Source organism: Bombus pascuorum, chromosome 5 (genome assembly GCF_905332965.1).
Source record: "Bombus pascuorum chromosome 5, iyBomPasc1.1, whole genome shotgun sequence".
Classification (NCBI taxonomy): Eukaryota; Metazoa; Arthropoda; class Insecta; order Hymenoptera; family Apidae; genus Bombus; species Bombus pascuorum.
Window position 1 is genome coordinate 16,530,289 of NC_083492.1, and position 16,379 is coordinate 16,546,667.

Genomic DNA, 16,379 nt, shown 5'->3' on the forward strand with positions numbered 1-16,379 from the left:
ACGTATACCGATATTTTCAAAACTGATGTTTATTAGGGCCAAGGGGTTGATCAACTCGACTGGCCTCGAGCTAATTCTTCGCAGTTATTGCACAATTGAATGTCGCCTACATTCGAAGGACCACCCAATTTAACTTAATATCGGGGACGTGATTGCTATAAGTTTCCTGATCGAGACTAACTCTGAATGTAACTCGAAATATCGACGATGATGTAAACTGGCTTATTTGGCTTGTTACTTGGTTGACTAATTTTTCTTCTGACTTTGACTAGAAATTGTACTATCTTCTTGCTTTCGCCCTTTCCTCTTCCAGGTATCATTCTCTTGGTCGAAAACCCTCAAGGTCGCTAAATAGCTTATTTCTTTAAAACAACGACAAATTGGTACCTCCATCAGACCTGAATTATGAACGCGACTGTTAAAATCGATCGCGCAATCTTGTATGCCAAACATAGAAACGATTTAACGTTACATGATAGGCCATGAATGTCTCGTAAATGTAACAAGGTAGGTAGCTATAAGGATATCCAAGGATGGAGAAAGAATATGAAACTCAACCAGCGAGAAAGTACGTTCGAATGACATTTCACTGTCGTCATTGTCTCCTATGTGACACGAAAGAGGTTTGGGTTGCTTGAAGAAAGAAAACTGGCTCCATTGAGAGTCATAAGGCGTGAAGCTCGCAAGGGTCAACGATAAAATATAAGGAAGATGCTTTCGAGGGCCGCTCGAGACTTTTACTCGTCGGCGTAATTTTAAATGAATCCTTCTCGACGAACAAAGCGGTAGTCTTTCTCTGAAAAAAAGATAGGAAAGAAAATATGGACGAAGTTACGACGGGAGATCGTTGGTAAAAATAAAATGTTTGTTAGGAATTTTTATGTCGGGATACGAGTCGGGATAGCTCGGTCGAGTTGCACTGGCGTGCCTTCCTTTTAGAAGTCCTGCAGTAAATGCTGTGCTGTTACTCACGATCCTGTTACCAGAAGGTATCTTTGGTTTGGATTAGATTTGGTCAGGTTAACCCTTGGCTAACCCTTCCACGCTATTCTAAACAACTACGCCCTTGATACCAGATAGCTACGGTGACTCACGAAAATATTCGATTACTTGCGGAAACCTTTCATGAATCCCTAGTGTACTTATTGTAGTCTGATTTCAGGATGTGCTTCAGGTTTAGATATAAAAACTTCTCTAAAAATTGTATATCTAATTTGTTTAAGACATTTTCTATAATGTTCAGATTAGAGGATTAAGGACATGTAATTCTTGACTTATAATATTCTGTTTATGTCTTACAAGTAGCTTATAAAAAAATTCCTTGATTGCTCATTTCCTTGACGATTTAGGTCAGTTATTACATCTTGTATAAAATCAGTATATATGATAATACTTGTGAACGTGGTATACGTGGTATACGCAGTCATGACGCTAGATTTCATAGCACGAATAGTTGCACGGACATTTTGCATCGATACACAACAAAGGCGGTTGCTGTGCGCTCGACTCAGCAATCTGAAAACGTCGATGTGGACGATCGGATCGATTCCCCTTCCGTACCCCGTACGGTCCCCGAACGCAGCAGCTTCCTTTATTCGCGTTTGAGTGCCGGCTATAGCTCTCCACGGGGATTCGATAACGGGGAGCTGCGATCGGGGAACCGCTCGATAAGCCCCGACAACCTCGAAATACTAATTACCGGACGCGACTTAAAATCAGCCGACGACCCTCGCGACTGATCTCATTGCCACGTTCGGCCACGTTCCAGCTGAAATTTAATTAAGCCATTGCATTGCGGCGAATAATCGCTGATCGATCTGAACACCCATGGAATCGTCCCCCTTCTATGCCTCGGCGATGTTTCGGGCCGTATACAGAGCGTAGTTATTTCGAATTACGCTTGTACAGTTACGTCTGATCGGTTTATTGGAACGATTAGGCGATTAATTGCAAATCTATCGATCTACTCGTTGAAATATTTATGTTTCACGATTAAAACGAGTCACGTGAATTTTTCGTTGAAGATTGGAATGTGTGCCAGTTGTTTGGGAAGTTCATAGGATGGAGTGGAAAGAAAGGTTGTATTATCTTTTAAATGTTTTTATTTTTAATGTAATACAATTAGTACACTCGGTGTATTAATAGACAATGGTTCCTATTATTAATATTATTACGCTTGCGAGTGAATGGAAGAGCTGGCCCGTAGCTGTTGCTTTGACCTGAATTTTCATTTAATGCAAATGTAATTTGCGGATTCTACAGTAGTAGAAGGAGCTTGATAATCTAGAATGAGATAGAAGGACCAAAGTAGCCAAAACTCGTGACAGTGCTACAACTTACAACCCTTAATTGTTCAATTCAAATTCCGTCTGAAATCAAAGTTAATACAATGTCGACGTTGTAATGCAGAACATCTTGGGAATATAAATTATACTCTTGGAAAATACGGTAATATTTTTTTTATGAAATTAGCTTCCTAAGGTGTTTCCCCGAGTAAAATCACTTGCAGAAGTATAGCGCGCGAAGGTATGAGGATACATATCAGCATATGCGAGAGAGAAAGTTTTTGGAGAAATTGAACGCACCCGTTCCATTACGTAGACTCGTATAGCAGTGTTATATCTGTGCACATAATACTGTTAGCCCTCCTCATTTTTTAATATAATATGTCTAAGACAGTTTTGCATCATGTATTAGCTTTGTGAAAAATGTATGAGACAATTTTTGCTGTAATAAATAAAAAGTCACCTTGACGAAGGCTTGATGTAGGGATTACGTGTTAAATATGGAAACTTCGAGGCTGAATATCTCGACCTCGGTACCACAGGCTTCCTTAACTTAGCCACATGCACATTGTTCCCTTTTTAACGCATAGTTAAAATTTGAAGAAATTCCGGAGAGACTCGTTTTCCTTAAGAAAAAAAGCGAATATAAATATTTACTGCATCAAGACTTACGAGTGAATCGACCTAAATAAAGTACATACAAAATTCATTTCACTTGAAAGTTACATTGATTTACTGTGTTTACGAATGTTACATGTCGATCGAAATTTCGATGTCATACGAAATCTTGCATAAAGTCTAATAGAATATTTATACTGTACGAAAGAAACATGAAAATTATTCAGAGAATAATCAGAAATTCAATGTTCCTCAGAAACGTTTACGTTATCGTAAAAAATCATAGAAACAACCGGCAATCTAAAGTTGGTGAAACAGCGGGCTCGATTTTCTCTGGAAACTCATGAAAAAAGCTCGATATTTACTCGCATAACAGACCGACACATTGGCAAAACTTGGCGAACTAGAATGAAATCGCGTTTCCTTACGAAGTACGTAAGTTTTCAAAATTCCAGAAAATCCTGGCCTGGAATTCCCACAATGCCTCTTTTCAAGTCACGGAACGTTAAATAGCGTAACAAACTTCAACTCCATCGAGACCATATTTTATCCGGTGATCGATAAGGTCTGGGTTACACATCGGTCGAGCGAGCCTCGCACGATTTTCACGAAGTCGCCGGTCGAAAATCGTAGAAATTGTGTTTTAAGGCGCGAACTTCCTCGGGAGGACAAGAGTTTAAGATTACCTTGGCCAATCAAGAGTTGGATTAAGGAAGATGTAGTCTCTCGGGGCGGTTTCCATGACTACCATCCCCATTTCTATATTCTCCTTTCTGTCCTTCCTCAATAACACGACCCATCTCACCTCCACCACTTCGTCTGGCACGAGAAAAGGTCACAGGGTCGGTCTGCCGCGAGATCGTTCGACTCGCGTCTTGTGATCGCGAAGTAGAATCATCCTAGTCTCGATGGCTGACCCCGTGTCACTTTGCTGCCCATTTTCTCGATGGATTGGCTACTTTGCTGAACTCTAGTACTCGTAGATTTCAAATAGAGAGAAAATGGAAGACACTTATTCCTTAAATGGATATCCCTAGTTGATTCGGCAAGGTAATTCAATTAGCGTGAGAGTAACCCTATACAGTGTGGCGTTAGGGGAAGCCTTACAGTATTTCCTTTGAATTTTGAAGCTCCGTTTCGTATAACAATGACCCGAAAGGAAGATCGGAATTGTGCATCTTTGGACTATATTATTGCGTACCGTGGCGATAAAACTGCATTTTGATCCAAAAAGAAAACGCGAATTCAGTCCACTCGTGGATCTTTGCATATCTTGACGATATATTTACATACATATGCCAAGGATATTCCTGGTGTAAGGAGCATGTCAGAAGCGATAAGCGTGATAAATAATATACTTCAAAAGTAAATGTGTTTCTATGTGGTGTATACATACGAAAATACGTGAACGCTTACCATAGAAACCTCCTATGCACATATCATGTGCGTCATATTTGAAATCAATGTAGAAAGCTATATAAAAGATACAAAATATTTACTGCCAACTTATATTTCGTAAACAATTGTATAAAATTATAGTACAGCATATAATCATCTTAGGAATATAATAATTGTTACAATAATGATTTCATTGAATATGAAGACGTATTTGTACGATGGGTAACTGACTGCTTAAATACTATCGTGATCTTCGCAAAACGTACGTACATATATTTGCGTCAAACATTCTGTAACTTCCATGTACGTTTCCAGATTTAGTTCCGAACTTTATCAATGAAATTTCTAAATGTCTCGTATAACACACATAATATACCTATTCGTTAAAGATGTATAGAAATGTTCGAATACTTCGGTGAACCAGTGCATTTTCCAAGGTGCGACACGAAAGCAGTTGCAAAGAGCTCAAGTATCTCAGATGAGAAAACTCGAGGATTCAAGGAGTCGAGACACTCGAATTTTGTATTTCTAACAACGATAAACGTCGGAAGGAAGGGGGATTCAATCTCGTTCTGTACACGTGATAAAATTGTCATATCGCCGGTGAGAAAAGAAACTTTTGTATTCCGCGACGGAAGCTCGAGAAACACGAGCAATTTGCTAAGGTATGCTTCATTTAATAACCGAAGGTAGCGCAACGGCTCTGGTTGCTCAAAACTATCTTAATTATGCCTATGAAATCCTAAGATTATTGGTCGATATGGCTGCTGGCTTCGCGGTTTGCCTTTGTTACTTCGGAACAAATTCGAAGAGAACGATGAGATGCCAATGGAAGATACGTCGTCTTCGTGAGTAAAAATCACGAACTGGAATTAGGCCTAACAATTCACTCGAGAGCTTTCACGTTCGTAGCATAATCGTTTGATTTCAATGAGATGTTTTGAGAATAAAGTGTAGTTGATTTCATATGTTCTCTTATGTCAATATGTTAAACCTAAATTCCTTGGTTGAAAGCAAGCACCCTTATATACGAACCATTTTTTTAAATCTATTAATTTCGGAGATATTCCATGAAACGTGTTTACGATCCCCAACTTTGGCGTTTGCCTTTTCAGCATGTCGACACGTGAAAAAATATGCGACAACTATTTTTAGGAAAACTACAGCATACGTCGATTCCATTGAAGTCGGAGATATATATTGTGAATGATCCCTTATTAATATAAACACAAATTGATATCGTAATTATGAAACGAAATTAATACCCGTTAGCCGTATGCATCATAAGTTAACTAAAACTAAACTGTACTACGTTTTGAAGATTTTATCATGTTCCAAATCGTCGAGTATTCCGAGACTTATGAACGAAAGTGTATTCCTTAATTTTTCATAATCTTAACGTACCGTTACATTCCTGCCACGCTACAACGTGCTTTATTTACGTCAATTGTCACCTCAAACAAGAGAGAAAGAAGGAAACGCGGTAAAAAGTGCAACCAGGAAATTTTCCATCGACACGCGATAAATTCAGCCGCGGTAATGTTCACGGCACAGATATATGTAACTTCTCACTGAAAACGTCGACGTTTATGGCAGCAAAAATGATTCCGATCTATCATCACAGCGAACTTGACTGTTGTCGAGTACGAACGTAATTGAAACCGAGCGGGATTGAAAGAGACAGCTTGATATTCTTGAGATTAAATGAAGTTGCATCCCTGGCGGTAGGGTCGTTACAGTTGCAGAGCTACATCTACCGTTCATTAGCGAAAAAGAGGCACAGGGGATGATGGGCGTAGAGAACACTGAGAGGGGAGCATTTAAGCGCTTCTGCTGGTTGTACTGCGCTGCTTTCGGAATGAAAATTCATCACCGCGAATTAAGTTTTTAGCTCCGCAAGCCGTACGCATAACTTGGATTACTCGCCTGACATAAGTGTACCATTGTGCGCATTCAAAATCAAAATTGTTGCAGGATTTTTTGTCCATTTATTCTTACTTTTCTATTTTTACCCATAATTTTCTTTCTTCTTAACGTATCTCTTTTTAATTACGTCCTTAATGAATTTTTCTTCTCCACGTTTGCGAAATTTAATTCGTACGTGCAATGTTTTTCTTGATAACTCTGCAATATTTTACCAGCGGAACATCGTTTTTCATATCCTTCCTCGTGTGCTTTTTGTTTGTATTTTTCCTTTGTTCTTGTATTGTTATCATTGTACGTTACATTTCCCTTAACCAATCCAATAGTTCTGCCTTTCTTTTCTGCACGTTCCTTACGTATGTATATATATTCTTCTATATCTCTTTATCTTCGTATCATTCCGAGAATATATTTGTCTTTTATATGGCATATTATATTCTCTTTTTATTCCCGCTTAATCCACTGGATCGTACGTGGCGGTGCATTTTTCTTTTATTTCCTTCCAGCTTACCATGTACGTATATACGCTTCATCCACGAAGATCCCTCTTTCTCTCTGGACAATACTACATACGTCTTTCCTTCAGCATCCACCACCGGAGACTCGAAATACATTTTTTATCCACTGTATCTTATAAACCTAGCCGAGCACATGCCACACCACTTACTTTCCTCCCATTACTCCAATATTTATACGTGTCTTACAGTAAACTTACCGGATCCGAAAATTCGCGAAAAATAAGTATATGAGAGAAAAAATTCGAATCATTTCGAATATATCTTTTTTAAAGCCTCTTGAAAGTCTTGATAATTCCTGAACAGCCAACAAACTTGATAAGTTTGAAAATCTTGAAAGTTTCGATAGATTTAAGAGCTTCGTAAATATTCAATACCTTACAAGCGCATTTTCCATATGTACTTTTTGTCCAGGCAGTACATTGACATAACGTATTAATGACGGTCTGAAATGTTCGAGTATGTTACAAATACATTTGCAGTTGTCCACGAAGTATTTGGAAGCTTATCATTGAAAACTTTTACGTATATATCGTATATGTTATACGAAAAAATTTCCTAAGAATCGTAGATGGAGTGCAAGGGCTTTCAAGAGTTCTAGGCTTCAAAATCATATTCCAGATGATTTGAATCTCCAAATTCTTGAAAAACATCGAATTATTTCGGAGTTGAGTTTTGAACGCCTATCACAAGTCACAACTAAGACTCCAACTTTGTCAGTGAAACCTGAGGTTGTCAGAGGCAAGCATCCTACTCGTTATGCGAAGGAAACACCGAAAGTGCCTGCACTTTCTTCCTGTGATATACCTTCGGGACACGTTTTCCAGTCACGAGTATTCTGCACGTAGCTGTACTTCATATTTACCGTGCATCTGCTACTCATGCTTTTAAATCCCATTATTCTTCGTTCGCCATTTATTTTCACGAAATACAATCCATCTTTTTTTTTCGTCATACATTTTCCGCGTCGCGTTTCTATATCACGCACCGTGCTTCAGTAGATGGTATTTCTATTTCCACCTCGCGTTTCTGCTTCCGCTCGCGGCGCAGTATCAACCAAATTTTTCCGCCTTGAGGCGTCTGTACCGTTGGCGGCATTCTCGGCTCCCTTTCGCGATAGGAAACGAAAAAAGTGATAAAAAATCGATTCGGAAGAAGGTTGGACTAAAAGCTCGTACGATTAATAATAAAATGATATTGGTTAATGGAAATTGACAATAATGTTTTCAATACACGATTACACGTGATACAATATTACTTACGATTTACCGTACGATGATTATACTCATAGAGACACGATATATATATTTCTGTCGATTTTCAGATTTTAAATGTCACGCACAACAAAGTTTCTATAAGCGTTCAAATATTTCCATAGTTCAAGTGTTCAATATTTACCGTATATATACAGTGACCAATAGATTTCGAACTATATATCTTGCGTTATGCAGTTGATCAAATTGGTTATCCATTTATAGTAGAGTATGAAGGATTCTTCGTCTGATCGTATTTACATTAACTTTTGTGCGTTTTTAACTATTTCCAAGAAACAGTAAGAGTATGGATAGCTTTTAATTTTGACCCGAAATTTAATCCTTCGACACTAGAACTTGCGTACAATTTACGAATTGTAAATTATTCACGAACAAATCCAATGTAGACGCGACATTAACATTACGAAAATTGTTTAATAAAATATTAAATTTAGACATTACACAGCCAATAAATACTATTATCAATACCCTGGTACTATATATAATTAACGCTAATGTTTCAAAATATGTATCTGAAAGTTCGTCAATCTCCAACCACAATACCAATTATCGTTTCAATGTTGATCGCACACGATCAGTAATGTTGTTAATATTTGTACGGTACGATCAATATCATTGATCAACAAGACATCTGTCGGTTAACAACATTATCGATCGTGTTTGATCTTACGGATCAGTAGGCATATATGCAAAATGGAGAGTCACGTAATTTCGAAAGGATGAATACATCCCCGCTATGGTTTCCGTACGGTGTCACTCTTAACGTTCAAATATTCCTTGTTTCGCGCGCATCGGTATTCTTGGTGTGTGGATATGCAATTTAGCGCACGAGGCAGTCTTTGTTGGTCGATTTCGTTGTCTGGAACGGGGACGCGCGTTTCGGCCTACGTTATTGTTCTACGAAAGCGCCTTTGTGCGCACTGTCACGCGCTATTAAAAGCGCAACGATAACTTTCTCGACGCGCGGAATTTTCGTTCGTGTTTCGTCGTATCGTATGTCGGTCGGTGACAAAGGGACGGCTAAACGTCGCTGAATGTCTGGTACGTACGCTTTGTCGTTTCATGGTACAGACAATGGTTACGGAGACGGATGAAAACGTGGCTAAAAAAATCCAAGAAGAAGTTGATGTTACTTTTTTTAAGACGAGAACTGGATCTAGGGAAAAATTTTGCGAATATGTTGGAGCAGACGGGTTTATGAGATTAATTCGCGCGGACGGGCCATGAGACGGAAATGAAGAGGAATGCATTTCACGTCGAAGCTTGACTACTTTTTCTACATTGCTTCCGTAATATGACCTCCTTTGTAATTCGTTTTATGGAGGAAATAGGTTGAATTAATTCAAACGTTGCGCGGTCTAATTGCTAATTCTGTAACGCGACACTGTTCTAGTTTTATATAATTTACTATATTATAACATCTGTTGTACGCTTCGTATAATTAGAATTCTGTTGCGCGTGTGACGCGGTAATTAAGGCAAAGAAAGATTAAAGAATAGAGAGAAGGTTAGAATTTTCTACTGGGGTCAATGTAAACTAAACTTACTTCACTGTTTGAATAGACACACCTCATGCGTAAATAGAAGTAAATGCGCCAATTCATATTATTTATACCTGGTTATATTCGTTCTATCAACTATATTTTCGAGGCTTGTGTTTTCCAACGTTCATCTCTCTGGGAGCAGGGCTAGAATACTCTTCATATACAGAGACATTATGTTACGTTATTATGTAGAAAATCTTGTTCAATTTTTCATAGGTTGAAAGTGCACTCTTGGAATAAAGCTATTTCCCGTTCGAAGTCGCTGCTTTCTGTTCTGAATACCACTTACCATTTACCAGCGTGTACTAAACACGATCGATCTCCGCCAATCGAGATTCCAAGGTTCACGCGGGACGACGCCGATCGTCGTCGATGTCTCCTTGACCGGATTTTCACGCGAACCGAATCGTGCTACGCTCGTAAACGTAGCCTGTCGTCGCTCCGAATTCCAATCTTTCCACATTCTCTTCCGTTTACTTCTACCGTGTTTATTTCATCAACCGTTTCATCCATGAGCATCGCTCTCTTAAACTTTAGCACCGCCGTTTTATTTCGCTTTTAAGTAAGAATTAACGTCCCGTATGAATCTACACGTAAAACGATTCACCATTATCTTCTTCTTGAACTTCTTGTTTCATACTCGTACTTCGTCCACGCGTTCTTCCCGATTAGGTTTCATATTAAACGCAGAAACTAGGAACAACGACCGGTTCATTCGACAACTTGCACGACTTTTATGACCATTTAATATTTTACACTTAACGGGACAAATTTTGTTTGCCGTTATAAAAGAGCAATAGCAAGGAGTTTGTTCGAATGGAGAAATGTTTTATTGGATAATAAAAAGAAGGCGACAATTGAAGAACGACCAATGTTTCCTTCAAACTGATTAGATTATGTCTCTTAGTTTAATTTTTTAATTATAAGTTAGATCCAGGAGATCCTTCTGAATTGATAGGAAACTTGTCTATATTAATGCAAGCTGTGTTATTTAAATCTTAAAAATTCTGCGTAGTAGTATACATGGAAAATGGTAAAAAGTATCATCCTCGTGTCTTATCGTTGCAGTTTACGAATTTTATAAAAATAGAGTAAACGCTGCTTTTAATTATTCCATAGTTGGATATTAAAATAGTGGACGTTAGTGTAAACGAAGTATAATCTAATTTAAAGTAATAATCTAATTTCATTCTTCCGTGGGATTCGTCCTTTCGCGATCCTTTATATCTTCGTTAACGGCGGATCATCTCCCTTCGACGTTTCGAACGCTTCTTGCAACGAGGTTTACACTGCAATAAGCATTTTGCCACCATATGTCCGCACATTTCTTCCGAACCATCACTGTTTTATTTCTTCGCTCAGGCAAGTGGCATTAACCTAGAAAAGCTCCGTTTGGTCTGACGGTCTCGAAACACTGGTGCGCTGCCTTTCAACTAGATTCCCGTTTCAGAAGCACATTATTTCCGACATTAAGTCGACGTGTTGAACCCTTTTCTTCCAACGATTTTGCTCCATTTGTCAGTTGACTTCAAAGAATTGTCTTTTGTAATAATTTGAGACAAAGGCTTGTTATTTTATTCCTTTATATGGTCTATTTTATATTCTCATCATACTACGTTCCGGGATTATTTACAAGGTTAATGCTATACAATTTATGTAGAATTAAAGTAATAGTTAAAAAACACCATGAAAAAGTACACCAATAAAAGTCTCCAAATTAATTTGAATTCTAATTCAGAAATAAGTTCGTGGAATGTTTCTTCTCTTCAATTAGGTATATTCTTCTAAACCTATAAATTTCCTATCGCATAAAAATCCTTGCAATTAGTTTCTAATTTCTATCAAACTCAACCTACGTATTATTCTATATTCTACTCTTCTTATCTTCTTCTATTCTAATTTTCATCAAACAACAGAATCTATCCCACTATGTACACCAGTCCATACCATCGCTACCCTTGATGAGAAGATTGTTAATGACATAGCACAGAGGCAAGCCAATTACGTGCTATTCGCCATCACTCGTCATTACACTACACATGTAATCTTATTGTGATAATACGCGTGCTTATCTTCAAGATTGTATCGGATTTATCAGAAGTAATCAATCAGACCCGCAGTCCTTTGCCCGGTCACATTCTAATTTCTGCATAATACTGTACAGTACATAGACAATACAACAGAGATAAGCACGCCTATTCACCACAAGCGTTATATATGTAAACATGACAGAATGACAAATATGGTCAGCGATAGAGAGCAGTACTTCTCTTATCTCTATGCTGTCTTCTAATCATCTCCATTTAATACCTCTTCCTTCAATCACCTCACGTGAAGCATCCCCATTAAACAGACTGCCGATGTTTATGCAAATTCATATTTTTAAGAATATTGCTGAGATTATTAGATGTATGAGAACACAGGAACGCGTGAATAAATTATAAGGTAGAAAATATATTTTAAATACTGAAGTGTAAATACAAATCGGAATATAATTGAGCTGGCTCAGATCCACACGCTAGCAGTGTTACCCTATGACCGAAAACCCTGAAGGCAATGTTGTCTGTATACTGTTTATGGTCTGCCTTCGACCCAGTCTTTCGTCTATACGCTGTCGATGGCTTCAGTGCTTGAAAAAACTAAAAGACCAGATGTAGAGTTTTCTTAGAAGTGGTGACCACTTCAATAAATATAAAGTAAGAGAAGTGGAATCTAAATAAGGAAATACCATGCTTTCAACGTTTTATATATTTTTGCATGTAATGCGTGTTCTACGCATCTTTGTAGCTTCAGATCAGTAAATGCATAAAAACCTGTGGTCTATTAATAAACTTCCACACCATCTTTTCCATTCTCAGGGACCATCATAGTTCCATCGCCATGATCCAAGTCGTAGGTAGGATCCAACCCGCTATGTTATTGTTATTAACAGAGTGCCCGTGGTTGTTTCAGTTACGGAAGCCAGTGTCGACACTCTCGATCCCGGGGGCGATGAAGAACAGCGGTGGCGTGGCCGGTGGGGGCGGTGTGGGGGGCGCCGGGGGTGGCGCCGGGGGTGCTGGTTGCGGTAGCGGTGGCGCTACCGGAACCGGCGAGGACGCCGCTATCGCCCTGGTCGGCGTCCACTCGGAGTACCCACGGTACGTGGACGACCGCGTGCTAGCCGGCGGTGGCCAGGTTAAAAGACCATCGGGCAGCATAGGACCGGGCTCAAAGCACAAACCGAACGTTGGCTACCGGCTCGGCAGAAGGAAGGCCCTGTTCGAGAAGCGGAAACGCATCAGCGACTACGCGCTCGTCATGGGCATGTTCGGCATTATCGTGATGGTCATCGAGAACGAACTGTCTAGCGCCGGAGTCTACACCAAGGTGAGTCGATGATCATTCTTCGTTTGCTTTGGTTATTGGGGCTCTTCCTGTGTTGGGTTTGGTGCAGGATGAAAGTTTGCTGTATTTTGAAAGGTCATTAACGTTTGGCCAGTTGCATCGCATTGTGGTAGATGATGTTTAATTATGTTGTAAGTTTTAACGATGATTAAATGGATTACAGTTATCGAAGTAGACAGCTGATGCCTAATTTTCTTGTGAATTTTAACGAAGATTGAATGGTTTACCATTAACAAAGTTGATGGATGGTGCTTGATTTTCTTGCGAGTTTTAATAATGTAATGCTGTTTCAATGGTGTGAAATTATCGAAATTGATAAACGATGGCTGAGCTTCTTCCAAATTTCATCGAAGATGAAATGCACTGCGGTTATCAAAACTGATAATCGACATCTGATTTTTTAAAGAATTTTAATAAGTATTAAGTAGTTCGTATCGAAATTGAGGTTTCTGGGTGAAAATTGTGTCATAAAAACATGGTTTCATCAAGTATCGAATCATCAATCGACGAGCACGTGTTCCCTAGAAGTTATTTTGTAACCTAACTTCGTTTTAAAAAGTGTAATCTCAATTAACCTTATGGAAGAAACGAAAATCAGATGCAACGATATTCTTAATCGAACTATGGTCATTTGCATAAGAGTCTGTACTTTATCAGCATCACGGAAACTTTGGAAGCGTTCAATTTTCTCGAATGCTTGCTATAATCCTACTATAAAAAACAGAGTCTGCTACGAACAGACCGTTTCGTTTCCATTTCTGTACTCCAAATTTTCGCGAATGCAAGAAGACGAGCTCAGGTATGGGTTTTCTTGCCAACTTCTTAATCGATTCAGCCGGCCAACTTCGCGATCAGTTTCTCTCGTTAGTTGAGCGTTGAAAGCTGACGCGTTCCTTATGTAAATCTGCACGAAACTTTTCAAAGTCACGCTCTCGTTATGGAATTAACGACTACGGACATTCAGCGTATAATAAGACGCGCTTACGACTCAATAGCTATATTTTGACGCGACTACTATCTTCATTCTTTAATTTTCCAATATACGATAGTCTCAGATAGTCTTATTTCGTCACGTCATACACTTTTCAAACATTGAAATCGTTTGTTGTATCACATTGATATTCACATTTTGTATCTGCATATTTCAGACTTATTTTTATTTGCTTCTTCTTATTTGTATATTCTTTAATCCTTGAAGTGTTTCTTTATCCTACTACCGTACGAAGAACATATCAACGTATGAAGCACTGTATTGACATTGAAGTAATCCCATAACGTCACATTTTTGAAGTGACCTTCGTGCAATTTTTATATTGCTGCTATAATGCTTACTTTAGCGTACGAAAAACATTCAGTGTAGGAAAAACATTTAGTAAATGACGAGAGATAAGCTGAGAAAGCTTTTATGTTTTCTCATTACGCGATTGTTAAATGCGCGTGACGATGAATTTTAATCTTACCTCTGAGTAGCTTATGTCCCAGGGGATGTATTAAACGTGTCTACCAGTAACGTTTCTAGTTTCTAGAAATGCGATGATCACGTGTTTTTCTAGCGGAACAACATAAGTACCCGTTTCAAGTGCCAAGTCGCTAACTCTGAAGATGTTACTCCATTATAAACGTAAATTAAGAAACTTCTTTTTGTGCTAAGAATTAATTTCATCTTTTTTTTTTTTTAAAGGGAAACCTCCTCCGTTTAAATTTCGTATTACAATCCTATAGGAAAGAATAGCTGATTGAATATTCCTAGAAATGAAAGCAAGTAATTCGTTCGTTTTATGTCACCGACATTGCTTTCCTTGGCATCGACAGAGCTTTTTCTTTTAATGGTCTCTTTTAAATGGTTCGATTCGAAGCTCGTCATTTGCCCGCTAATTCAAAGATGCTCGCGTCTCGTTCAATTAACCTGCATTTTGCCCACCAACGGGCGCGGCGATTCGATAAACTGAATGTCTGCCACGTTGAAAGTGTTGCCAAAGCCGTTTAAGTCACCGTTCCCGCAATTAAATAACAATTTGATATGTTAATTAAATGTTACGAGTGACCGTCAATAGACAGTTCTAGAGAAGTATTCCATTTATTCTGCTTTATTTCTTATTCTACTTCACATTAACCGTAAAAATATTTCCTCGATTATGTTTCTTGTATCGTATCTAAAAGCATCGAACAATTTCCCTTAACAAATCAATTAATTACGTAGAAATATCCTATTAGAATCGTAATTTCATAGCTTGTTTATAAATTTCGCCATAAATTTTCTCAAGTAAAAATAAATCTCAACTTTTAGAATCTTGCGATATCTTTGGATTTTATCAATTTTTAATTATTAAGAAATCCGTCTGATATATTTTCCCAACGACCATTAAAAAAATTCATACAACTATTGAAGATTCCTTTTCGCATCCCAAACATTACAATCTTCCAAATAATCCTTTATTTCTTTTGTATATTCAAAAATGAGATATACCTGAAACGCAATAAATCAGCTGTTCACAGCGACTGAATAAATAGGATAGCGCAAGTCAATCCAATTTGGCATGAGTTATTGTTTTGTTTATTTTCCAAATTCTTTCGATCGCTGGAATCTCCCAGCCGGTTCAACGGAAACGTCAACGATGTCTCTGTTTTTCCAACCACCTACTCCATCCTCTCGCTAATCATCAGCCGTCGGGTTGGTTAAATCTAGCGTGAGCAAAGGAACACGGTTGACGACTGAATTACGCTGTTGACCGTGGCAATCTCTCTGAACCGGCGCCAAGAAGCAACGAATAGATTAACAATATTGGTAATGGAGTGGGAAGCTTGACTACAAGTAGGAAGGAAATATTCTGCTCTATGTGTGCTATGTGTGTCTCAGCCAGCTTGGGAAAGAAGGCCAGGAGGGTGCATTCGATTGCTCCCTTTCTTTCTGGCCTCGAATATTCTGGCGGGATTCTGGGCCAAACCATACATTTTAGGGGAGCTCTGGTCGACCGGAATCCCTTATATACGGTGTTCTATAAACTATGAAGCGGATTGCTGGTAGAAGCTTTCGATATCGTTTATAAAAGAAACTTTCAGAGTATAGTAATCTTGAAGTGGTCGCGGCAATTGGCTAAAGAAAAATGAAAATTAATTTGTATTACGAATTAATATTTCACATATGATAAAAATTGATAAATTTGTACATTCAGAATTTATATTTCTTTCATATATAAATTTTGATCGTGCAACATTGCCTCCGTGTAAAATTGTATTATTATAATTTTATTATTTTGCTGTATTCATAAAATCTCATAAATTTTCACGCCACGTTACGTTACGATTTATTTAAACGTTAAATTCGATTGAATGAAAATTTAGTAACCGACAGTGAAATAATATTCAATAGTTTAGTGAACAAATATTATCTGAAAGGTGTATTAATAATTCAGATCGATCTACGCGATAAAATTGA

The 16,379-nt window shown here is 38.2% G+C and overlaps 1 protein-coding gene across 6 annotated transcripts in view; it reads left to right on the forward strand.

The window, feature by feature from the left end:
- LOC132906921 (small conductance calcium-activated potassium channel protein) overlaps window positions 1-16,379 on the forward strand; it is a 242,118-nt gene that overhangs the window by 157,219 nt on the left and 68,520 nt on the right. For all 6 annotated transcript variants that reach the window (XM_060959557.1, XM_060959558.1, XM_060959559.1 and 3 more), the window contains one exon: window positions 12,509-12,925. In XM_060959557.1, coding sequence (XP_060815540.1) covers window positions 12,509-12,925 — 417 coding nt within the window. The remainder of the gene's footprint in view (window positions 1-12,508; window positions 12,926-16,379) is intronic.